This window comes from Erpetoichthys calabaricus, chromosome 5 (genome assembly GCF_900747795.2).
Source record: "Erpetoichthys calabaricus chromosome 5, fErpCal1.3, whole genome shotgun sequence".
In the NCBI taxonomy this organism is placed as follows: Eukaryota; Metazoa; Chordata; class Cladistia; order Polypteriformes; family Polypteridae; genus Erpetoichthys; species Erpetoichthys calabaricus.
In genome coordinates, this window is record NC_041398.2 from 242,037,544 (window position 1) to 242,063,503 (window position 25,960).

The following is a 25,960-nucleotide window of genomic DNA, read 5'->3' on the forward strand; positions in this document are numbered from 1 at the left end:
GTTAGTTTCAGTGTATTTATAAAGCTGCGTCAGGAATGTGGAGCTAAGAAAGAAAGGGTGACCACACAGGAACAGTAGCACTGCTTTGACGCTGGGTGTCGCCAGTCTGCAAAACCGAGCGGAGAAATCGCGTATGCCAGGGTATTTTTTTTTTTTGCTCTTTATTTCGTCTTATACGATTTCTCGTATTAGAAATTTGTTAGTTTTCGCATACCCCTTGGGGTCAGAGCGCAGGGTCAGCCATTGTACAGTGCCCCTGGAGCAATTACAGGTTAAGGGTCTTGCTCAAGGGCCCAGCAGAGTAGGATCTCTTTTGGCAGTGACAGGGATTCGAACCAGCAACCTTCAGGATACCAGCGCAGATCCTTAGCCTCAGAGCCACCACTCCATCCCTATGAGGTATGAGGTACCGTGGAAATATGCGTGGCTTTACGCCAAGTTTAGGTTTTATACATTGCTATTTGAGCGTGGAAACGTTCGTACAAAACATTTCTGTGCATACGCACCGTTTATACATGAGGCCCCAGGATTTGGCCAGTTTATCCTGTTATTCCTGCCGGATCCTCTCAGGCTCCGTTGTATTGGCTGGGAAGTGTCTGTAAACTGCCATGTTCAGGTCTCAGTCTGCACACATGTTCAGTGAAGTTTAAGTCTGGGCCTCTCAAAGTCAGTCAGAGAGCAAACTCCAGCATTGTCTTGGCTGTATGTTTCGGGTCATTGTCATTCCCCACAGTCTGAAGCAGGATTTCTTCAAGGACCTTTCTGTATTGCCCTGCGGTGGGCTGGCGTCCTGCCCCGGGGTTTGTTTCCTGCCTTGCGCCCTGTGTTGGCTGGGATTGGCTCCAGCAGACCCCCGTGACCCTGTAATTAGGATATAGAGAGTTGGATAATGACTGACTGACCTTTCTGTATTTGGCCGCACTCATTCCTCCCTCATTGTCTGGCCAGTCTCCCTGTTCTTGCACCCCCTATAGCAGGATGCTGCCACCACCACGCTTTGCCATAGGGATGTTATTAGGCAGGTGGTGAGCAGTGTCTGATCTTTACCAGACGTAGTGCTTGGAGTTCTGCCTGAAAAGTTCCATTTTTGTCTCCACAAAGCAGAGAATCTTTTTATTCGTAATGCTGTCAGAGTCCTTTATATGCCTTTTACTTAAAACTGGCTCCAACACCTGATTGATGGAGTGCTGCTACACATCAACACAGGTTGTCCATTCTCAGCAGAGGATTTCTGAAACTCTATTAGAATGACCATTGGGTTTTTGGTCACCTCCATAACCAAGTCCCTTCTTGCCTGGATGCTTAGTTTGGCTGCATGGCCAACTCTAAGAAGAATCCTGGTGGTTACAAGCTTCTTCTTCTTCTTCTTCTTTCAGCTGCTCCTGTTAGGGGTCACCACAGCAGATCATCTTCTTCCATATCTTTCTGTCCTCGTCATCTTGTTCTGTTACACCCATCACCTGCATGTCCTCTCTCATCACATCCATAAACCTTCTCTTAGGCCTTCCTCTTCTCCTCTTCCCTGGCAGCTCTATCTTTAGCACCCTTTTCCCAATATACCCAGCGTCTCTCCTCTGCACATGTCCAAACCAATGCCATCTCGCTTCTCTGATTTTGCCTCCCAACCGTCCAAATTAATTTAAAATAGGATGGGTTATAAGCTGTCCATTCATTTATAGAAATTAGTGTCCTCCCATGTTCAGTTTGGGGACAACCAAAGCATATTAGCAGCAAATTAGGGTAAGGAATTAGCCTGGGATCATATGCCAGCCCAACCCTGAGAACACTCACGTATAATAATTGTGTTTTTATCAGTCACTTCCTTCTTCTTTCGGCTGCTCCCGTTAGGGGTCACCACAGCAGATCATCTTCTTCCATCTCTTCCTGTCCTTGTCATCTTTCTCTGTTACACCCATCACCTGCATGTCCTCTCTCAGCACATCCATAAACCTCCTCTTAGGCCTTCCTCTTCTCCTCTTCCCTGGAAGCTCTATCTTTAGCACCCTTCTCCCAATATACCCAGCGTCTCTCCTATGCACATGTCCAAACCAATGCCATCTTGCCTCTCTGATTTTGTCTCCCAACCGTCCAAATTAATTTAAAATAGGATGGGTTATAAGCTGTCCATTCATTTATAGAAATTGGTGTCCTTCCATGTTCAGTTTGGGGACAACCAAAACATATTAGCAGCAAAGCCTGGGATCATATGCCGGCCCAACCCTGAGAACACTCACGTATAATAATTATGTTTTTTTCAATCACTTACTTCTCCTTTCAGCTGCTCCTGTTAGGGGTCACCACAGCGGATCATCATCTTCCATATCTTTCTGTCTTTATCATCTTGTTCTGTCACACCCGTCACCTACATGTCCTCTCTCACCACATCCATAAACCTTCTCTTAGGCCTTACTCTTCCCTGGAAGCTCTATCCTTAGCATCCTTTTCCCAATATACCCAGCGTCTCTCCGCTGCACATGTTCAAACCAATGCCATCTCACCCCTCTGATTTTGTCTCCCAACCGTCCAAATTAATTAAAAATAGGATAGGTTATAAGCTGTCCATTCATTTATAGAAATTGGTGTCCGCCAAGTTCAGTTTGGGGACAACCAAAGCATATTAGCAGCAAATTAGAGTAAGGAATTAGCCTGGGATCATATGCCGGCCCAACGCTGAGAACACTCACGTATAATAATTATTTTTTTATTAGTCACTTCCTTCTTCTTTCGGCTGCTCCCGTTAGAGGTTGCCAGAGCGGATCATCTTCTTCCATCTCTTCCTGTCCTCGTCATCTTGTTCTGTTACACCCATCACCTGCATGTCCTCTCTCATCACATCCATAAACCTTCTCTTAGGCCTTCCTCTTCTCCTCTTCCCTGGCAGCTCTATCCTTAGCACCCTTCTCCCAATATACCCAGCATCTCTCCTTTGCACATGTCCAAACCAACATCTCTCCTCTCTGACTTTGTCTCCCTAATGTCCTCATTTCTAATCCTTGTCACACCCAATGCAAATCTTAACATCTTTAACTCTGCCACCTCCAGCTCTGTCTCCTGCTTTCTGGTCAGTGCCACCGTCTCCAACCCGTATAACATAGTTGGTCTCACTACCGTTACAAGCTTTTTTTTTTTGTTCTTTATATCGCCTTACACAATTTCTTGTATTAGGAATTTGTTAGTTTTCACATACCCCTTTGGGTCAGAGCGCAGGGTCAGCCATTGTACAGTACCCCTGGAGCAATTACAGGTTAAAGGTCTTGCCCAAGGGCCCAGCAGAGTAGGATCTCTTTTGGCAGTGACGGGGATTCGAATCGGCAACCTTCTGGATACCAGCACAGATCCTTAGCCTCAGAGCTTCTTCTATTAAACAATTATTGAGACCACTATGCACCTTGGAACACTCGAAGCTTTATACCGTTGCACTGATGTATGCCTCGGCCCCGTTTAATGACAGGTTTTGTGAAAGGATCAGACTCGACACACTCAGAAAGGTTTGGGGCAGCCACCTGTATAATTTCCCTGGCTGCAAATGGGTTTTGAAATAAGCACAGATGTGCATGGGTTGGAGTCTGTAACTGAACTGATCAAAAGTGTGGAAAATGGCGGCTATGTTACATGAACCGGAAGTGGTGTTCTTCTGGGAACCGGAACTGACGTCTTCAAGGTTGAATCAGACAGGTTTTCCCGTTTTTGACAACAGAAGAAGGTTTAATGCACTCCGCCACCCCCTGGCCTGGCGTGGCATTACCCTCACTTGGTCCATACAGCTCCCTCCTACTCGCATGTGTGTGACAGGAGTCTAAAGAGGACTTCATGGCTTGGGAAGTGTGAAGTGTGGGACCTTCTATACACAGATACGCGTTTGCCTTTCTAAGCAGCGTCCACTCAGTCCAGTTTGCCACAGGTGGTCTCCAGTCAAGTTCTAGACACATCTCAAGGAGAATTTAAACAAACAGGGTGCACCTGGCCACACTTGCCAGAGCAGAAGGTCTGAATACTTACATGAATAAGAGATACGAGTTTTTGATTTTTTAAAAAATGATTTCAAACCTTTCTGAAAACATGTTACTTTTATATTATATTGGTTATTAAGTGCAGATTTAGGGGCAGGAAGGAAAACTTGTCCATTTAAAACTGAATCTATAACACCAGAAAGTGAAGGGGTGTAAATACATTCTGAATCTACTACCTCTATATACAGGGTGAGTCCAAATTATGTTAACAATAATGGTTCTGCTATGTATATACTTATACTATATAATACAATTTATATACAGTACTGTGCACAAGTTTTAGGCAGGTGTGAAAAAATGCTGTAAACAAAGAATGCTTTCAAAAATGGAAGTGTTCATCATTTATCTTCATCAATCAACAAAATGCAGGGAATGAACAAAAGAGAAATCTAAATCAAATCAATATTTGGACTGACCACCCTTTGCCTTCAAAACAGCATCAATTCTTCTAGGTATACTTGCACACCGTTTTTGAAGGAACTCGGCTGGTAGGTTGTTCCAAACATCTTGGAGAACTAACCCCAGATCTTTTGTGGATGTCGGCTTCCTCTCATCCTTCTGTCTCTTCATGTAATCCCAGACACACTCAATGATGTTGAGATCACAGCTCTGTGGGGGCCATACCATCACTTCCAGGACTTCTTGTTCTTCTTTACACTGAAGATAGTTCTTAATGACTTTGGCTGTATGTTTGGGGTCGTTGCCCTGCTACAGAATAAATTTAGGGCCAATCATACGCCTCCCTGATGGTATTGCATGATGGATAAGTATCTGCCTGTATTTCTCAGCATTGAGAACACCATTAATCCTGACCAAATCTCCAACTCCATTTGCAGAAATGCAGCCCCAAACATTCAAGGAACCTCCACCATGCTTCACTGTTGCCTGCAGACACTCATTATTGTACCGCTCTCCAGCCCTTCGACGAACAAACTGCCTTCTGCTACAGCCAAATATTTCAAATTTTGACTCATCAGTCCAGAGCACCTGCTGCCATTTTTCTACACCTCAGTTCCTATGTTTTCGTGCATACTTGAGTCGCTTGGCCTTGTTTCCACGTTGGAGGTATGGCTTTTTGGCTGAAACTCTTCCATGAAGACCACTTCTGGCCAGACTTCTCCGGACAGTAGATGGGTGTACCTGGGTCCCACTGGTTTCTGCCTTTTCTGAGCTGATGGCACTGCTGGACATCTTCCAATTTTGAAGGGTAATAAGCTTGATGTGTCTTTCATCTGCTGCACTAAGTTTCCTTGGCCGACCACTGCGTCTACGATCCTCAACGTTGCCCGTTTCTTTGTGCTTCTTCAAAAGAGCTTGAACAGCACATCTTGAAACCCCAGTCTGTTTTGAAATCTTTATCTGGGAGAGACCTTGCTGATGTAGTAGAACTACCTTGTGTCTTGTTGCTGTGCTCAATCTTGCCATGACATGAAACTGTCTTCCACAACCTCACCTTGGTAGCAGAGTTTGGCTGTTCCTCACCCAGTTTTAAGCCTCCTACACAGCTGTTTCTGTTTCAGTTAATGACTGTGTTTCAACCTACGTGTGACATTGGTGATCATTAGCACCTGTTTGGTACAATTGGTTGATCAGACACCTGACTAGAATCCTACAAAATCCCTGACTTTGTGCAAGTGGACCTATAAGAATTGATGCTGGTTTGAAGGCAAAAGGTAGGAACACCAAATATTGATTTGATTTAGATTTGTCTTTTGTTCGCTCACTTTGCATTTTGTAAATGGATAACAATAAACAATCATTATTTATATTTCTGAAAGCATTCTTTGTTTACAGCATTTTTTCACACCTGCCTAAAACTTTTGCACAGTACTGTATATAATACAATTTTTGTGGACAATTTATGTGCCACATATGCAGAGGCGGTCTTAGGGGTGGGCGGGGCCTATGGTTAACCAACCAAAAGCAGGGCCGCTTACGTCAAATGCTGTTACCGGTATGTGTGGGCTGTATGAACTTGTGCGCGAATTTAATAAAAATAATGTTAACATATGCCGGATTTTCTCATTACCTTGGGTTTGTGAAAGGAGCTCAATAAATGTAACATTATTATTATTATTATTATAGTATTCAGCTAAATTTTTAAAAGCTAACTCACGGACTTTATCAAAATATAACTGGAGAAGATAACTTGACAAATCTGCTCGAATGGGACACATGGACCTCAAAAGCGGGGCCTGGGGTGGTCTCCCCACTTGCCACCCCCAAATGCTGCACTTGCACATATGGTGCATGTTTTGAACATGATGGCTGTGATGTCTGTGCAGAAGCAGATGTGGGGGGTTGTAGGAGGAAAACAGACATATTTGTTGTTGGCATGGATGTTAATAAAAAGGTGGTTAAGCATTACAGGTGTGTGAACCGCTATTTCTGATATACAGTTAGGTCCATAAATATTTTGACAGAGACAACTTTTTTCTCATTTTGGTTCTGTACATTACCACAATGAATTTTAAATGAAACAACTCTGATGCAGTTGAAGTGCAGACTTTCAGCTTTAATTCAGTGGGGTGAACAAAACGATTGCATAAAAATGTGAGGCAACACAATAATACAATCCCTTCATTTCAGGGGCTCAAAAGTAATTGGACAATTGACTCAAAGGCTATTTCATGGGCAGGTGTGGTCAATTCCATCGTTATGTCATTATCAATTAAGCAGATAAAAGGTCTGGAGTTGATTTGAGGTGTGGTGTTTGCATGTGGAAGATTTTGCTGTGAACAGACAACATGCGGTCAAAGGAGCTCTCCATGCAGGTGAAAGAAGCCATCCTTAAGCTGCGAAAACAGAAAAAACCCATCTGAGAAATTGCTACAATATTACGAGTGGCAAAATCTACAGTTTGGTACATCCTGAGAAAGAAAGCAAGCACTGATGAACTCAGCAACGCAAAAAGACCTGGACGTCCACGGAAGACAACAGTGGTTGATGATCACAGAATCATTTCCATGGTGAAGAGAAACCCCTTCACAACAGCCAACCAAGTGAACAACTCTCTCCAGGGGGTAGGCGGGCGTATCGATATCCAAGTCTACCATAAAGAGAAGACTGCATGAAAGTAAATCCAGAGGGTGCCCTGCAAGGTGCAAGACACTCCTAAGCCTCACGAATAGAAAGGCTAGATTGGATTTTGCTAAAGAACATCTAAAACAGCCAGCACAGTTCTGGAAAAACATTCTTTGGACAGATGAAACCAAGATCAACCTCTACCAGAATGATGGCAAGAAAAAAGTATGGAGAAGGTGTGGAACAGCTCATTATCCAAAGCATAGCACATCATCTGTAAAACACGGTGGAGGGAGGCAGTGTGATGGCTGCCAGTGGCACTGGGACACTCGTGTTTATTGATGATGTGACACAGGACAGAAGCAGCCGAATGAATTCTGAGGTGTTCAGACACATACTGTCTGCTCAAATCCAGCTAAATACAGCAGTCAAATTGATTCATGATACAGATGGACAATGACCCAAAACATACAGCCAAAGCAACCCAGGAGTTTATTAAAGCAAAGAAGTGGAAAATTCTTGAATGTCCAAGTCAGTCACCTGATCTTAACCCAACTGAGCAGGCAGTTCACTTGTTGAAGACTAAACTTCAGACAGAAAGGCCCACAAACAAACAGCAACTGAAAGCCGCTGCAGTAAAGGCCTGGCAGAGCATTAAAAAGGAGGAAACCCAACACCTGGTGATGTCCAGGAGTTCAAGACTTCAGGCTGTCATTGCCAGCAAAGGGTTTTCAACCAAGTATTAGAAATGAACATTTGATTTCCAGTTATTTCATTTGTCCAATTACTTTTGAGCCCCTGAAATGAAGGGATTGTGTTCAAAAAATGCTTTAGTTGCCTCACATTTTTATGTAATCGTTTTGTTCACCCCACTGAATTAAAGCTGAAAGTCTGCACTTCAACTGCATCGGAGTTGTTTCATTTAAAATTCATTGTGGTAATGTACAGAACCAAAATGAGAACAAAGTTGTCTCTGTCCAAATATTTATGGACCTAACTGTATATACATAGCAGAACCATTAGTGTTAACATAATTTTGACTCGCCCTGAATGTATTTAGACCCCTTCACTTTCTGGTGTTATAGATTCAGTTTCAAATGGATAAGTTTTCCTTCCTACCCATAAATCTGCACTTAATAACCGATATACAGTATAAATGTAACATGTTTTCAGAAAGGTTTGAAATTATTAAAAAAAAAAAAATCAAGTGGGTGGCACGGTGGCCCAGTGGTGGCGCTGCTGCCTCGCAGTAAGGAGACTTGGGTTCGCTACCCGGGTCCGCCCTGCGTGGAGTTTGCATGTTCTCTCCGTGTCTGCGTGGGTTTCCTCCCACAGTCCAAAGACATGCAGGTTAGGTGCATTGGTGATCCTAAATTGTCCCTGGTGCCTGTTGCGCTGGCGCCTTGCCCGGGGTTTGTTCCTACCTTGTGCCCTGTGTTGGCTGGGATTGGCTCCAGCAGAACCTGTGACCCTGTGTTAGGATATAACGGGTTGGGTAATGGATGGATAGATGATTAGTGCCATCTTTGTTTAGGCTGTAGGATTCTTCAGCTCTGTATTTGAATAAGCAGGGATAGATAAATAAAATTTCCACCACTCTGTTTTTCTTAAAGCTGTCTTTGAAATCCACAAAATGCACTTCCTTTTCCAAAATAAAAGCTCTGCTTTTCAGACGCTGTCTTCTATAAATCTCTGAAGACGTTGATTCGTCAATCCACTATTTTTCTGAAGATTGCAAGAAGAGTAAAGTCACCTGTGTTGACAGGTTTCTAAAGGATATCAATTATAAACACACAGCCACAGCCACAGTAAGGCAAAGCAGGCTTCTCTTTCCCCAGCAACAATCTCGAGCACTGCTTTAGGAATTGCCAGCCAGGTGATACACAGTACAGTAATCCCTCCGAAGCATCCTGGGTCTTCTCTCCCTCTTGTCACTCCCATGATGAACTCAAGGGCACCCTTACTAGTTATCCAAGTTACCACACGTCCGGTACCTGAAGCATTGACTGCATTTAATGCGTCTTTTGTGCTCTTTTTTCCTTTCACATTAGTGTATGAAAAGATGTTTTCAAAACGAGAATTTTGGAATGAAATGGATAAAAGCGAACTGCCCAGCTTTCTCAAGGATTGTGGCCATTACCCTTCGAAGCAGGACATTGAAAATGCCTGGTGTCTCATTAATTATGGTATGTAAATAATCTCTTTTGTTCCAAAAATACTAATCCATTGTTTGAGATCAAATATTTCCTTCAAGGGATCTACTGGGAACAATACAGTGTGGACTTTGGTAGCACTCAAGCCAGCTGCTCAGGATTGATCTTTCTTGACATCACATCTCAGAGTCTTTATTTCATGTACAAGAGGTCATCCATCTGAAGCTGAGCAAGTTTGTGCCCAGCCAGTAGTTTGGATGGGAGACCATCTAGGAAAAGCTTGCATGGCTGCTGGAAGAGGAATTGGCAAGGCTAGTAGGGGGTGCTTACCCTGTGGTCAGTGTGTGGATCCCAGTGCCCCCAGTGCAGAGACAGGGACACTGTTGTAAAAATGGTGCCATCCTTTGGATGAAGGTCCAGTATCTCTGTGGCCATTAATTCTTTGAGGGCTGAATATTTTTTCCAAAACATGCAGTTTTCGGAAAAGCACCCAAAGCAAGGGTCTCGCACATAAATCAACCTGAAATATCAGCTGGTGGGTCCTGTGGCCGCCAGTTCAGAGTCTCTTGTGGCTTGAGACCCTCATGGGCGGCGTGGCGACTGGCAGGAATGCTTGGCAGGCTGGCTGGCTGCCATGCCGTCTTAGCATGACGGTGGCGGGGATGGCAGCAGTAGCCACAGTTCGACACAACCTGGTTTGCACCTCGTGTCCTTATGAGTGGCGGTCTTCATGTACACAAACGGGCTTGACACCACGATTAGCTGGAGATCGATCAGCTAATGCCGGTACCTCACTTTCATTTTCAATCTCGATCTCCAGATCACTTGCATGAGAATCAGAGTCCGACAGGTCCAATTCAGCGATAATAATGTCGTTTGGTTTGTGCATTCGCTTTGATCTCTCACCAGATGTCGTTGTTTGCTCTTCACGACTTCCGCAAGCGCATGGAAATCTCGGTCAAACCCACGAAGCTGACTGTCCTTCTAGCAAAGAGAGTCGAACTAAAACGTGATGGCGGGTTTGGTCACCATTTGCAGAACGACAAAAGTCGACATCCGTCCTGAAAGAGTTAAAGTTCCCTTGCTATGTTCACGTAGCCAGAAGTGTGCCATATGTGATGTGGTATGTGTGACACCTTAATTTGCCAGAATCAGGACCCCAAAAGCATCAGAGATTATTGTGGTGTGGGAACTTTTTAAAGGTTTTTAACTGCTGGCTACTGCTTTTATACTTCAGTTTATTGTTTTTAAACTGAGTCTGTGCTATTGACATTATGCAGGGCTGGGCACAAGTAGGTTTACAGTTATGAGTACGTAAAGCCAGCAATTGGAGAACTTACAAGATTGTACCTAAGTACAGTCATATGAAAAAGTTTGGGAACCCCTCTTAATCCATCCATCCATCCATTTTCCAACCCGCTGAATCCGAACACAGGGTCACGGGACCCCTCTTAATTCTTTGGATTTTTGTTTCTCATTGGCTGAGCTTTTAAAATATCAACTTCCTGATATGCCTTATGGAAACAGTAGGATTTCAGCAGTGACATTAAGTTTATTGGATTAACAGAAAATATGTAATATGCATCACAACAAAATTAGACAGATGCATAAATGTGGGCACCCCAACAGAGATATGACATCAATACTTAGTTGAGCCTCCTTTTTTAAATCTAACAGCCTCTAGACCAGGGGTGTCAAACTCCAGGCCTGGAGGGCCACAGTGGCTACAGGTTTTCATCCTAACCCTTTTCCTAATCAATGACCAGTTTTCACTGCTAATTAACTCCTTTTCCCTTCATTTTAATAGCCTTGTTTTTAAGGATTCAGTCCTCTGAATTGATTCGTTTCTTCATGAAATGGTAGCCAAACAGAAATGAGACGTGAAACGAGCCAACAGATGAGCAGATAAACTGGGATTTCAAACTCCAACCAATTTCACTCCAACCAATCTATTAATGAGAAGCTGATTCTTGCTGTTAATTAAGCCCGTTATTTAATTCTGTGGTCTGTTGCTGCTCTCATTCTGCCACAGAAGACATTTCCAAAACTTTTGATTTTCTGTTCATCAAAATGTTTTGGTGACCTGAAAGATCAACCTTACAGAAACCTTCACTTTTCTTTATTTTCAGATATTGTGTGACGGGCACAGGTGAGCTGGTCATGTGGCGGCTTGTTTTGTGTCTCATTATTGTTTGGCTGCTAATTAAAAAAAAGAGACAACTAAGGGGCCTGAGTCAAGTTAATTAAAACAAAAAGCAAAAGAAGTTAATTAGCAGCAAAAACAGATCACTAATGAAGAAGATGGTTAGAATAAAAACCTGCAGCCACTGTGGCCCTCCAGGCCTGGAGTTCGACACCCGTGCTCTAGATACTGTCCTCCTATAGCCTTTGATGAGTGTCTGGATTCTGGATGAAGGTATTGTTGACCATTCTTCATACAAAATCTCTCCAGTTCACGAGCATGGACAACCTGCTTCAAATCATCCCATAGATTTTTCTATGATATGCAGGTCAGGGGACTGTGATGGCCATTCCAGAACATTGTACTTCTCCCTCTGCATGAATTTGTTTGTAGATTTCCAACTGTGTTTTGGGTCATTGTCTTGGAATGTCCAACCCCTGCGTAACTTCAACTTTGTGACTGATGCTTGAACATTATCCTGAAGAATTTGGGTTGAATTCATCTGACCCTCGACTTTAACAAGGGCCCCAGTCCCTGAACTAGCCCCACAGCCCCACAGCATGATGGAACCTCCACCAAATTTGACAGGAGGTAGCAGGTGTTTTTCTTGGAATGCGGTGTTCTTCTTCCGCGCTTTTTGTTCTGACCAAATAACTCAATTTGTGCCTCTTCATTCCAAAGCACTTTGTTCCAAAATGAATCTGGCTTGTCTAAATGAGCATTGGCATACAATAAGCGACTCTGTTTGTGGCGTGAGTGCAGAAAGGGCTTCTTTCTCATCACCCTGCCATACAGATGTTCTTTGTGCAAATTGTGCTAAATTGTAGTCCGATATACAGATACACCATCTGCAGCAAGATGTTCTTGCAGGTCTTTGGAGGTGATCTGTGGGTTGTCTGTCACCATTCTCACAATCCTGCTCATATGCCGCTCCTGTATTTTTCTTGGCCTGCCAGACCTGCTGGGTTTAACAGCAACTGTGCCTGTGGCCTTCCATTTCCTGATTCCATTCCTTACAGTTGAAACTGACAGTTTAAACCTCTGAGATGTCTTTTTGTAGCCTTCCCCTAAACCAGGAGACTCGACAATCTTTGTTTTCAGATCTTTGGAGAGTTGCTTTGAGGATCCCATGCTGTCACTCTTCAGAGGAGAGTCAAAGGGAAGGAAGCCCACCTTGCGATTGACCACCTTAAATACCTTTATATCTCATGATGGGACACACCTGTCTATGAAGGCTTAATGAGCTCATCACACCAATTTGGTGTTGTAAGTAATCAGCATTGAGCAGTGACAGGCATTCAAATCAGCACAATGACAAGGGGACCCACATTTGTGCACAGCTAGTTTTTCACATTTGATTTCATTTCATACAACTAAATACTGCGTCACTAAAAATCTTTGTTCGGAAAACACCGCAGTACTCCTAGGAAATGAAAGACAGACCACTGTTTTCTTTTTTGTTGAAAGGAGAGTCAATTATTATGCAGGCTGAGAGGGGTTCCCAAACTTTTTCATATGACTGTACACGGTTCCATTGTGACATTCTTTTAATAAAGTTAATATAACTATTTATTGAATAAAGCCATTGTAATAATCATAACCTGCTAAAAACCTACTATTGCCCACCCTTGTATATTATTTTCCAGCCTCCTCATGGTAGTACAACACGAATAACATCAGGTACAACACCAGAAACGGCTCTAGTTGGAATGCTTGTCCATTACCAGGCACGCTCACATACCGTACACCTCTGCGCTCATTCATTCCAGACAGATGTAGAGATCTCATGGAAGTAGCCAAAGTAGCTGTGGAGTAGCCAAAGAAAACAGACACAGAGGAAATTTATAAAATTCAAGAATGCTGTGCTACTGGGCAACCTCAAATTAAACATCTGTTTTATGGTGGTGGTGCCCTCGGATGACTCTGTTCTCACTTTCAAACTCTTTTATTATGTCAACCTGAACAGAATGTTCTAAATTCCACTGAGAGCCTTTGCATGTTTACTCTTACCAGCCTAATCACTGAGAGGACTTACTGTTATTGTAGTTAAATGTTCCCTCCTTTCTTTTACATCTATAATCGTAGACTACTAGAAAGAGGTTGGCAGGTCAGGAGGAAGTCCAGAAGCACACAGCAATTAACAAGTGGGTCGGTTTGAAGATGACGTTTACGACGGTCTGCTTAAATGATAAAGTAAACTACGAGGTTAAAGTGGAGCATTCAAGATTAAAGCTGAAATTTCCACTTTAATCACAAAACGCACCTTTTCACCGTACCCTTAATTTTTTTTCTCTGTGGCTCATTAAGCGGACACTGACCGAAGACGGCGTTTCGTAACACAGGCAACACATTAGTGGCTATCAGAAAAAAGGGGAGCTTGCAATATTTTGGAAATGTGAAAACTGTGCTGGAAAGTGGCCATGTTTAGTTGTGTAAATTATTTTTATTTTATAAATTTTATTGTAATCATTCCATACAAATAGATCCATTTTTACAAAAAAATAGGATTGAAAACAAATCAAACCCCACCCCTGAGAAAGAAAGCATGGCCAACGGAATAAAACTTAAAGCTAGTAAAAATAAATAAATTGATGAGTTTAATAAGCGGATACAGATAAATGGAGAAGAAAAAGAAAAGAGGAGAGAATCTACTTCCTCAGTGCTTTAAGAGCTTAATCTAAAATGTTATTGATCAGATCCTGCCAGGTTTTGAAAAAGTACTGCACAGATCTTCTAAGTGAGAATTTGATTTTTTCCAATTTCAAATAATATAAAACATCAGTTACCCACTGACTTAAAAGAGGAGAGTTAGGATTCTTCCAGTTTAGACAAATAAGTCTCTGTGCCAATAGTGTAGTAAAGGCAATCACATTTTGTTTGTTCCTTCTCTGCTTTAAGCCCCTCTGTGAGCCCACCAGACACAGCTGTTAAGGAATTAGGAGGGATTGGGACGCCCAGGCTGTCTGAAAGGCATTTAAAGATTTGGGTCCAGAATGATGTTAATTTGGTGCAGGCCCAAAACATGTGACACAGTGAGGCTGGAGCACGATCGCAATGTTCGCCCTGGAAACATTTTGGACAGTTTTAAGCGAGAGAGATGTGCTCGATATATAATTTTGAGCTGAATAATTGTATGCTTTGTGCATATGGAGCGCGAGTGAATTCTCTGCATGGCTCCCTTCCACTCCTTTTCTGATATGTTGAGTGAGAGATCCTTTTCCCACTGTACTCTGGGAGCTTTGAAAGGGAGGGACTGTAAAATAATTTTATATATTGCAGAAATGCTGTCTGACTCCTCGAGACTGATCAATATTTTTTCAGCATTAAGGAAGGAGGGAGATGGGGAAAATTGGGCAGGTTCTGTTTAACAAAGTTTCTAATTTGAAGATAGTGAAAGAAATGTGTTGCTGGAAAATTAAATTTAATTTTCATAGGATGCAAAAATGTTGTCTATATAAAGATCTCTAAGTGATTTAATCCCAAATGTTTTCCAGATGTTAAAAACTGCATACGTTTAGATAGATAGATAGATAGATAGATAGATACTTTATTAATCCCAAGGGGAAATTCACATTTTTGTTTGCGAGGGTTGAAAAAGGTGGTTCTCATGCAGAGGTGCCACATATAAAAGATTCTCCATCTTAAAATTATTATTTTCTGCAATGTCTAGATAGATAGATAGATAGATAGATAGATAGATAGATAGATAGATAGATAGATAGATAGATACTTTATTAATCCCAATGGGAAATTCACAAAGTTGTCTAATCTAATATCCTCAGGCAACCAGATTGGCAAATTTAGTTGTCAAGTGTGACATCCCCTTGGAGTGGAAGTCGTGTAATATAACATGAGCTTTACTAATTTAGGGTAAGGTGACACCATTTTTCTCATTGCAATTACGTAGACAATTCTAGCATTTTCTTAAAATTCTTAAATTAGGAACTCTTATTAAAATTTCTGATTTCTGTTACATTATTTAAGCTGCTTGAAAACAAGGAAGGCAATATATTAGTGTGAATGACATTATTGATTAAATAGAACTTGTTCATGAATCCTCTAGTCCAGCGTTTCTCAACCTTTAAGTATTTGCGACCCGAGTTTTCATAACAGTTTTAATCGTGCCCCCCTAACATTTTTTTGAGAGGAGCCCACTAATACCAATTTGGTCATTTTTAATTAATGATATATCATAGATTCATATTTTATTATACCTACTTAACTTTTATCGATGTTTATCTAACTCTATATTTACTTTTCTAGTATCAGAATGTAGTTTAAGTTAATTTGTTTTAGTTTCAATAGATGTATTTTTCATATTTTTGATTCTTCTTTTCTTTTTTTAAAATCTTTGTGCCCCCTTTTTTGTTACTTCGCGCCCCCCTAGGGGGGGGCCTGCCCCAGAGGTTGAGAACCACTGCTGTAGTCGATCATTAGAAAAAAAGTGTTTTCATGCCCATGACTCTGTCTGTATAACTAAATTCTTTGTTTTAATCTAAATAAGAGTACAGTAAAGGAGCCCAGATCGAATCAATTCAGAATTAAAATACAAAATAATAAACACACGTTTGAATTATGTTCTGTATGGCCCTTACAAGTATAATTCAAGCCAAATCTATTTTCTCTTACCTCCTACAGCACGCTTCTGCCTGTAATTACTACGTTTCAAGTTCTCTTGAAAATGCTGATGCATTAAGTTTATTTAAGACTTGAAAAAATGTATTATCTTGAAAGTAAGTTTAGCGTAATTGTTTTTAACTATTTAAACCAGGGGGTTTGGTGGTGCATTGGCTAGCACTGCTGCCTTATTGATTGAGGAGAATTAATCCAAGGAAAGCTGCGGGACCAGACCAGATACCAGGTTGTGTACTCAAAGGATGTGCGGAGCAGCTGACACATGTCCTTACGGATATATTTAACATCTCTCTGTGTCAAGCTGTTGTGCCATCTTGCTTTAAAACCTCAGAAATCATCCCAGTTCCGAAAAAACCCATAGTCACAACCATGAATGACTATCGCCCTGTAGCCTTAACATCAATAGTGATGAAATGTTTCGAGAGGCTGATCAAGGACCACATTACTTCTGTCCTACCCTCCTCTTTTGACCCACTCCAATTCGCCTACCGCTCCAACCGTGCCACAGAGGATGCCATATCTATTGCACTCCATTTTTCATTGGAACATCTGGAGAATAGAGACGCTATGGTCCGCATGTTGTTTGTTGATTTTAGTTCGGCTTTTAATACCATCATCCCTCAGAATTTGATCAGCAAGCTGGGCCCATTGGGACTGGGCATACCTGTGCAAAACTGGATATTGGACTTTCTAATGGATAGGCCACAGTACGTACGGGTAGGAAAGAATAAATCAGATACCATCTCCTTGAGCACAGGTTCTCCACAGGGGTGTGTTCTAAGTCCCCTCCTCTTCACGCTCATGACCCACGATTGTTGTGCCAAGTTCAGCACAAACCAAATTATTAAGTATGCGGACGACACAACAGTGGTGGGTCTCATTCGAGGTGACGGGGAAGGGGATTACAGAGAGGAGGTGAAGTCATTTGTGGAATGGTGTGATAAAAACAATCTGATACTGAATGTCGAAAAAACAAAAGAACTGGTGATCGACTTCAGGAAGAAACAGCTGATACACATCCCGGTCTACATTAAGAACAGTGCTGTGGAAATTGTGCAGTCTACTAAGTTCCTGGGAGTAAATGTGACGAACAACCTCACCTGGTCCCTGCACACCTCCTCCGTCATCAAGAAAGCTCACCAGCGCTTGATCTTTCTGCGGAGGCTAAAGAGGGCCCATCTCAGTAAGTCAGTCCTCACCACTTTTTACAGAGGGACCATAGAGAGCGTGCTAACCAGCAGCAGCTCTCTGTGGCAGGAGAGCTGCAGCGCTTCGGACTGGAAAGCACTGAGGAAAGTGGTGAGGGCTGCGGAGAGGATCATTGGAGCCCCGTTGCCAAATGTACAAGATTTGGCAAAACAACGCTGTCTGGCCAGAGCTGTGTGGATTTCTAGAGACCCTACTTATCCTGCCTCTGAACTCTTTTCCCTCATGCCCTCAAGCAGAAGGTACCACAGCCTGAAATGTAGAACTACCAGGTTTAAAAACTGTTTTTTTCCTACTGCCGTTCGTCTTTTAAATGAAGCATTTTAGTATTTTATTGTAGGCTGATTTTAAGTGTGTTTTTATTAATGTCTTGTGCATCGTATTTTCGTTCTGCAGCACATCTTGGATGTTCTGCTAAATGACAAATAAAATTGAATTGAATTGAATTGAGGGTCCTGTGTCTCCCCCCGTCTATGGACGTTTTCCTCTGGGCTTGTTAGTTTTCTTCCTACATTGCAAGTTAGTGTGATTGGCAACTTTGAATTGGCTTTGTGGCCATGCGCACAAGAGAACCCTGTGAAGGACTGGCTTCCTGTCCAGGGTTGTCTCCTTTTTGCCTGCAATGCTTTCTGGGTAGTCTCCCCTCTAAACCGGTGTAGGCACTTGGGGTCACTGTTGCCCCTTTAACCCAACAGACAGGACACAGGGTAAAAGCACCAAGAAGTATTTTTAATTCCTTTTTCCTTCTTACAGTGCCCTCCAAGCGCCACAACCGCAATAAACAGGCAAGTAAATCACAAATACACATTATTCTTCTCTCTGTTTCTCCTCCACACCTCCCAGCAGGCTTTATCCACCTCCTCCCGACTCTAGCTCGCTTGCTGGGTGTTCCGCAGTCCTTTATATGTTGTCTGCCCCGGGAGTGCTTTTGTTTTTCCATCCACGTGACCTGCCAGCACTTCCGGGTCAGGTTTAGAAGTCAAGTTTTTAAACAGCCAGGAAGTACTCGGGGGTTTCTGTCCTCGTGATCCACTAGTACTTCCAGGCTAGGTGAGAACTTCATCTCCCATCACACTTATTTTTAATAAAACACTTATTTTTAATAAAACTACTGCAGTATGTTGACACCAATAAAAGACTAACTTTAACTACAAGCAGTTCATGCTGTCATATAAGTACATGTATCTAGTTAGTTGCGGTAGAAAGCACAACGTGTCCAGCATGCGGTCTTCCAGGCGAGAGCGCACCTTCATGCAGAGTACGCCAGCCGCTGAGAAAGCACGCTCTGTCTTCACTGAAGTAGGCGGCACAGTCATCAGATACCAATACACTTGATCTAAACATGCCCGCGCTTGCCGTTGCTCTGAAACACCGCCATTTCAGCTTGTACTGATGCACCCAGTTTATTTTCATCATTCTGTGATGGCAAGTTTCTTGGCACAGATAATGCAGATGCAACAGACTGACGCATTGCAATTTCAAGTTGCTGTTCAAAGCTGTCAACAGCACAGACGTCAATGAACTCTGCCCCGTCCCGGCATTCGTGCGCTGCAGAGTGTGGACACCTCCCAGTCCACTGTACTCAGTCAGCCAGAAGATTGACTGCTGCTGGTCTGTTGTTGATGGAATTTATCAGCAACACACTACACTGTGGGCCAAAAAACCGTGCCACTTAATTATATTCAACTATAACTCTGTTATTTCTTGATTGATTTTTTTACACTTTTACACGCTATATATGCGAGCTTGGCCGTTCCCGTTTTCCCAGGAAATACAGCAGTTGAGACCTAGTGAGCCAGAAGCAGGTCCTAGTGGGCTACAGCCTCTCCCAAGGACGGGAAGGACACCAGAGAGCCAGAGTCCCGATGTTCTTATGTAAGGGGGCTCTCCTTCCAAACAGTAACCACCTTCCATGTCATTCTCCTCCTCCTCCCTTCCTGCAAGCCAAAGATGTCAACTTACATACAATACAATACAATTTATTTTTTTGTATAGCCCAAAATCACACAAGAAGTGCTGCAATGGGCTTTAACAGGCCCTGCCACTTGACAGCCCCTCAGTCTTGACTCTCGAAGAAGACAAGAAACCCCTTGTGGGGAAAAAAATGGAAGAAACCTTGGGAAAGGCAGTTCAAAGAGAGACCCCTGTCCCGGTAGGTTGGGCGTGCAGTGGGTGTCAAAAGAAGGGGGTCAATACAAAACAATACAATACAATGCACAGAACAGAACAAATCCTCAATACATCCATCCATCCATTATCCAACCCGCTGAATCCGAACACAGGGTCACGGGGGTCTGCTGGAGCCAATCCCAGCCAACACAGGGCACAAGGCAGGAACCAATCCCAGGCAGGGTGCCAACCCACCACAGGACACACACAAACACACCAAGCACACACACGGGCCAATTTAGAATCGCCAATCCACCTAACCAGCATGTCTCTGGACTGTGGAAGGAAACCGGAGCGCCCGGAGGAAACCCACGCAGACACGGGGAGAACATGCAAACTCCACGCAGGGAGGACCCGGGAAGCGAACCACAGGTCCTCAGGTCTCCCAACTGCGAGGCAGCAGCGCTACCCACTGCGCCACCGTGCCGCCCATCCTCAATACAGTATAAAAATAAAAAATTTTAGAAGTATAGAGCACAATTTTAACAGTAGATGATATCACATAATATGATTTGGACATGGTGAGTACAGTATGAAATTGTTTCTGGTATGCTGGGCACTTTTTATAACTTTTTGGTTAGTACATTAGAAAAATTATTGGTGTTTTTGGTAAATTATGCACATTATACAACCCTTTTTTATTATGAAAAGGTTAAGTAAGTGTTTCTGTGGGAGGTTCGGAATGCATTATGGGTATTTCCATTATTTCTCATGGGAAAAATAGTCTTGACTTACAACCAACTGGAGTTACAACCAGCCCTCGCGAATGAATTGAGTTCATAAGTCAAGGGTCAACTGTAATTTAAAAATAAAAGTAAACATCACATAAATACAATAATGTAACGTATTGTAAATATAGATTTTCTAGTTCAAAGTTCTTTTACTACTGGTGTTTTGGATTTTAGTATTGGATTGTGATTTTTGGACTTGTTTACCTTGAACTGCCTTTTTTGGCAAATCATTTTTGCTGTATTATGTCATTTTTTGCGTTTCTTTCCATTTCATATAATTTAATTTTCATTTATAAAAATGTTCTGTTGGATTTGTCTCCATGCCAGATGTTTTATAGTTCATCTCCCTTATGGAGAATGTTTGATATATTTTAGGGGATTTAAAAGTATATTTTGAACTTTAAAAGGTAGGCCACCATTCACTTCCCAGGTCTCATGGAGTTTGAGGGGCATTCTGCAGTTCCAGCCAAGGGTTCTACTGGGGGGCGTATGTTTATGACCCCTCTACCTCTAATGTCTAACGTCTTGAATATTGTGATTTTTCAGATATCTGTTCTTTCCTTATATGTAATTAGATACATTTTTTCAAAGTGTTGTGTATCCCATTTCAGTTTTAATGAATAATTAATCACAACAAAAATCATACACAGTGGGGACCTGAACTCCATTATCTTTGATTTGACTTCACTGAACTTTTTCACCAGAGTAGTGAAATGTTCTCTTATAATTTGTTAAGCCTTTCTTTTCACGTTTTCTTTCTTTATCTTTTTCACACTTTATCTTGATACAGTATTTAACACTAGCCATGTGCGCCCAATTACGTTGCGCGTGTTAAAGTTGTCTGTGAAGGGCTCCCTGTTTAAACGCGGCTGCCAGTCGTGAACTGGGCCCTTCGTCGCACAGCATTATGATTTTTTATAAGGGAAACAAAATTACAAAACAAAACCCTTGGACATTGATTTGATAGGAACGGCCTACTCAGAATCACTGTCCGAATAGTAATTATGTGGTGGTGTAGGAGCATTTCTGCTTCTCTCCGTTCACAGTCCGTCTCGTTTTCACGACGCTGTCGTTTCCTCTCACAATCTCTTGTCAACCTTTCTCCAATCTCGCAGGTTGCTTTGTGGTAATCCAAAGAGTAAGGCAATATACACGGAGCAATGGTTATAAAAGGGGGACACATAGGTATCCAGGCTCTTTAAAGCATAAATAGGGATCACTTCACTGACATGTGAGCAAGCCAGGATACAACTGTGAGACGCGCAGCACTCGCCGGCTACAACGTAACAATAATAATTTCCAGAACGTGCCGTTACGTTGTCATTCATTTTACCCACTGTCTTTCTTTCATTCATATGTTACGTAGGCACGTACCTTTTATCTTCGGCAATCTCATTCTCTAACCAGGCCTCAGGAGCTAACCAGCGTAACACTGTCCACCACCCCTTTCGTTATTCCGGCACATTGTTGACATCCGTGAGTAACAACAACGTATTAAACTGGAAGGTGGTCTACGCATGCGTGGAATTCACGGACAAACAAAGATCAAGATCCAAATGAAGATTATATATAAAGATTAGTTAATTTATAGCACAACAATTTGTTTAGTTTGAATGTCTGTGTTTTGAGGTGTGACTGGAGTACTACAGACTTCAGTAGTATAAACCTGGAGGAGATTCTTAATGCAATGCCTATGTTTTAGCTGTCTCTCTACTGCCATCTAGTGCTTCTTCTTCTAATTCATTCGCGGACAAACAAAGATCAAGATCCAAATGAAGATTATATATAGGGATTTCTCCATCCATTCACTTTTGCTTCTCTTTTTCAATTCAAGATTATTTCTTAATCATCTGCTTTTGATTCATGGCTTTATGACTTACCCTTTTGTTCTTGTGCTTTTTTGTTATTGAATTTCAGTTCAGAATTTCTCTTTTCTCCATACTATTTTAAGGCATTAATTGCCCATGTTTTTTGTAAGGCATTTATCCAGTTTTTGGTTGTGGCAAGCTCAGAAGTGCGCTAGTGGCCTTTCCAGCAAGGCAGGAACCAATCCTTTTCAGGGTGCCAGTCCATCACACAGCAGGAAACGTTCACACATACATAGATAGATAGATAGATAGATGGATAGATAGATACTTTATTAATCCCAAGGGGAAATTCACAATAGTCATGAAGTAACTCACCTAAGCGACACGGGAGGATGAAGAACAGAGACATAAAAAAAAAAATGTGCCGAGTCTTCACAGGCCGTGCTTGGGAGTCGAATCTGAACCCAGAGATATAAATCTGCAGCACTAACCACAGTGCGTTCAATAATGTATTTTTCAATTTTTTTGGAAGTAATGTTGTGTTTCGTTTTATAATTTCTGCAGTTATAATACTGGCATAGTGGTCTCCTGTCCCACTGATAGCTTAGCTTGATTTGGAATTTTTCATACAGGAGCTGAATGCGACAGTGATAATTAACAACTAGCAAGTAACATCACTTATGTGAAGGTGATGACACTAAAATAAAATATATGTAATTATGAAAGGAATGAAACTTTAATTAATGGCAGATGGGTTAATGAGAATACTTGCTTAAAAGCTGAACCATAGCACCGGCAATTATTAGAGGTTAAACAAAGTAGCCATTCTGTACTAACCATTCAATTACTATCTACTACTACAATGTCAGTTTATTTTGGCATATGCTAGCCAGCAGACAGCATAAAGATATTCATTCTTGAATGTTTTGATAGAGCAGCAGCCATAATACAGTATCAACAACAGACAATGAATACAACATCATAGACTGAATGCAATGAATGCCATATATACTGTGTATATACAGCTTATATATATATACAGTACTGTGCAAAAGTTTTAGGCAGGTATGAAAAAATGCTGTAAACAAAGAATGCTTTCAGAAATATAAATACTGATTGTTTATTGTTATCCATTTACAAAATGCAAAGTGAGTGAACAAAAGAGAAATCTAAATCAAATCAATATTTGGTGTTCCTACCTTTTGCCTTCAAACCAGCATCAATTCTTATAGGTCCACTTGCACAAAGTCAGGGATTTTGTAGGATTCTAGTCAGGTGTCTGATCCACCAATTGTACCAAACAGGTGCTAATGATCATCAATGTCACACGTAGGTTGAAACACAGTCATTAACTGAAACAGAAACAGCTGTGTAGGAGGCTTCAAACTGGGTGAGGAACAGCCAGACTCTGCTACCAAGGTGAGGTTGTGGAAGACAGTTTCATGTCATGGCAAGATTGAGCACAGCAACAAGACACAAAGTAGTTCTACTGCATCAGCAAGGTCTCTCCCAGATAAAGATTTCAAAGCAGACTGGGGTTTCAAGATGTGCTGTTCAAGCTCTTTTGAAGAAGCACAAAGAAACGGGCAATGCTGAGGATCGTAGACGCAGTGGTCGGCCAAGGAAACTTAGTGCAGCAGATGAAAGACACATCAAGCTTATTACCCTTCGAAATCGGAAGATGTCCAGCAGTGCCATCAGCTCAGAACTGGCAGAAACCAGTGGGACCCAGGTACACCCATCTACTGTCCGGTGAAGTCTGGCCAGAAGTGGTCTTCATGGAAGAGTTGCAGCCAAAAAGCCATACCTCCGACGTGGAAACAAGGCCAAGCGACTCAAGTATGCACGAAAACATAGGAACTGGGGTGCAGAAAAATGGCAGCAAGTGCTCTGGACTGATGAGTCAAAATTTGAAATATTTGGCTGTAGCAGAAGGCAGTTTGTTCGTCAAAGGGCTGGAGAGTGGTACAATAATGAGTGTCTGCAGGCAAAAGTGAAGCATGGTGGAGGTTCCTTGAATGTATGGGGCTGCATTTCTGCAAATGGAGTTGGAGATTTGGTCAGGATTAATGGTGTTCTCAATGCTGAGAAATACAGGCAGATACTTATCCATCATGCAATACCATCAGGGAGGCGTATGATTGGCCCCAAATTTATTCTGCAGCAGGACAACGACCCCGAACATACAGCCAAAGTCATTAAGAACTATCTTCAGGGTAAAGAAGAACAAGAAGTCCTGGAAGTGATGGTATGGCCCCCACAGAGCCCTGATCTCAACATCATGGAGTGTGTCTGGGATTACATGAAGAGACAGAAGGATGTGAGGAAGCTTACATCCACAGAAGATCTGTGCTTAGTTCTCCAAGATGTTTGGAACAACCTACCAGCTGAGTTCCTTCAAAAACTGTGTGCAAGTGTACCTAGAAGAACTGATGCTGTTTTGAAGGCAAAGGGTGGTCACACCAAATATTGATTTTTATTTAGATTTCTCTTTTGTTCATTCACTGCATTTTGTTGATTGATGAAAATAAATGATTAACACTTCCATTTTGAAAAGCATTCTTTGTTTACAGCATTTTTTCGCACCTGCCTAAAACTTTTGCACAGTACTGTATATACACACATACATACATACATATATATGTATGTATGTATATGTGTGTGTGTTTGTTTGTGTGTGTGTGTGTGTATATAATATATCTATACTAATAAAAGGCAAAGCCCTCACTCACTCACTCACTCACTCACTCACTCACTCACTCACTCACTCACTCACTCACTCACTCACTCATCACTAATTCTCCAACTTCCCGTGTAGGTGGAAGGCTGAAATTTGGCAGGCTCATTCCTTACAGCTTACTTACAAAAGTTAGGCAGGTTTCATTTCGAAATTCAAAGCGTAACGGTCATAACTGGAACCTCTTTTTTGTCCATATACAGTAATGGACTGCAGCTCGCTGGCTGTGGGAGGCGGGGTTGCGTATCGCATCATCACGCCTCATGCGTAATCACGTGAACTGACTGTGAAGGAGAAAGAATGGCCTTATATGGCGTTCGTTTATAAAACAGCGGACAGGCTGTGTAAAGGCAGCTTCACAAAAAAACAGATCCTTAACAAATTGTTATTGGTATATTTTCCCTAAATTTAAAAAGGTTTTCTTTTCTTCTTAATTAAAATTTAAAAGCAATACTTCACCGCTGCGAAGCCCCTCTAGCGCTGACGTCCGAGGTTCGATTCCCGTAAGGGAGTGCAGTGAGTGTGTACGCCTGATGAGCCAAGAATTAGGGCGAAACACGTGTCGCGTACTCTTTGCATTATTTGACAGTAAACTATTTTCAACTATTCTATGATCTGCTTCTCACAACTGAAGGCACTGTGGCTGATGTTAGCTGACTTGCTGGCCAACCATAAGCGTTACCTGGTAGATAACCACCCATACAATCAGATTGTGATTCAGACTAGGAATGCCATGAATGTAATTACCCCGATCTACATGCTAGAGAAAACCTCAATGAAGAAGAAACAGTGTGTAAGCATACATATTAACACATGTGCAATTAAACGTGTGCATTTACGGGGTGATTTCTCAGGCTTAAAAGCTCGCCTTTTATTAAAAAGGTAAATGCAAACTGTTTTCATTCTGAAGAGCACAAACCACGTTGGATTTCAGCTGTTAAACGCGCAAAAATGTCGGTACATCAGATAAATAAGTGCAACATATTATCAGTTGTATTGTATGCTTACAATACATATAGAAATGTGTTAATCGTTAACTAATAGTATGGGATGGTGTTTTTCGACTTGCGCCTTGATTTAAACGATTGCATGTCTTGGTGGGTTTGCGTAGCTTATTGTCAATATCTTTACACCTCTTTTTAAGACTTATTGACTGAAACGGGCTTTCATGAAAAAAGTTAGGGCTTTGCTACAGAATACACCCTCCACAAGTTAAGGAAGTAAAAATAAAGGTATATATTTCTGTTTTATTTAAACCTTTTAAGTCCGTATGCATAGCCCCATTTGGCTGTTTTAGTTTTTTTT

At 42.0% G+C, this 25,960-nt stretch overlaps 1 protein-coding gene across 2 annotated transcripts in view; it reads left to right on the forward strand.

Annotated features, from left to right (window-relative positions):
• LOC114643040 (uncharacterized) overlaps positions 1-25,960 on the forward strand; it is a 304,597-nt gene that overhangs the window by 203,339 nt on the left and 75,298 nt on the right. For both annotated transcript variants that reach the window (XM_051928134.1, XM_051928133.1), the window contains exon 15: positions 9,086-9,220. In XM_051928134.1, coding sequence (XP_051784094.1) covers positions 9,086-9,220 — 135 coding nt within the window. The remainder of the gene's footprint in view (positions 1-9,085; positions 9,221-25,960) is intronic.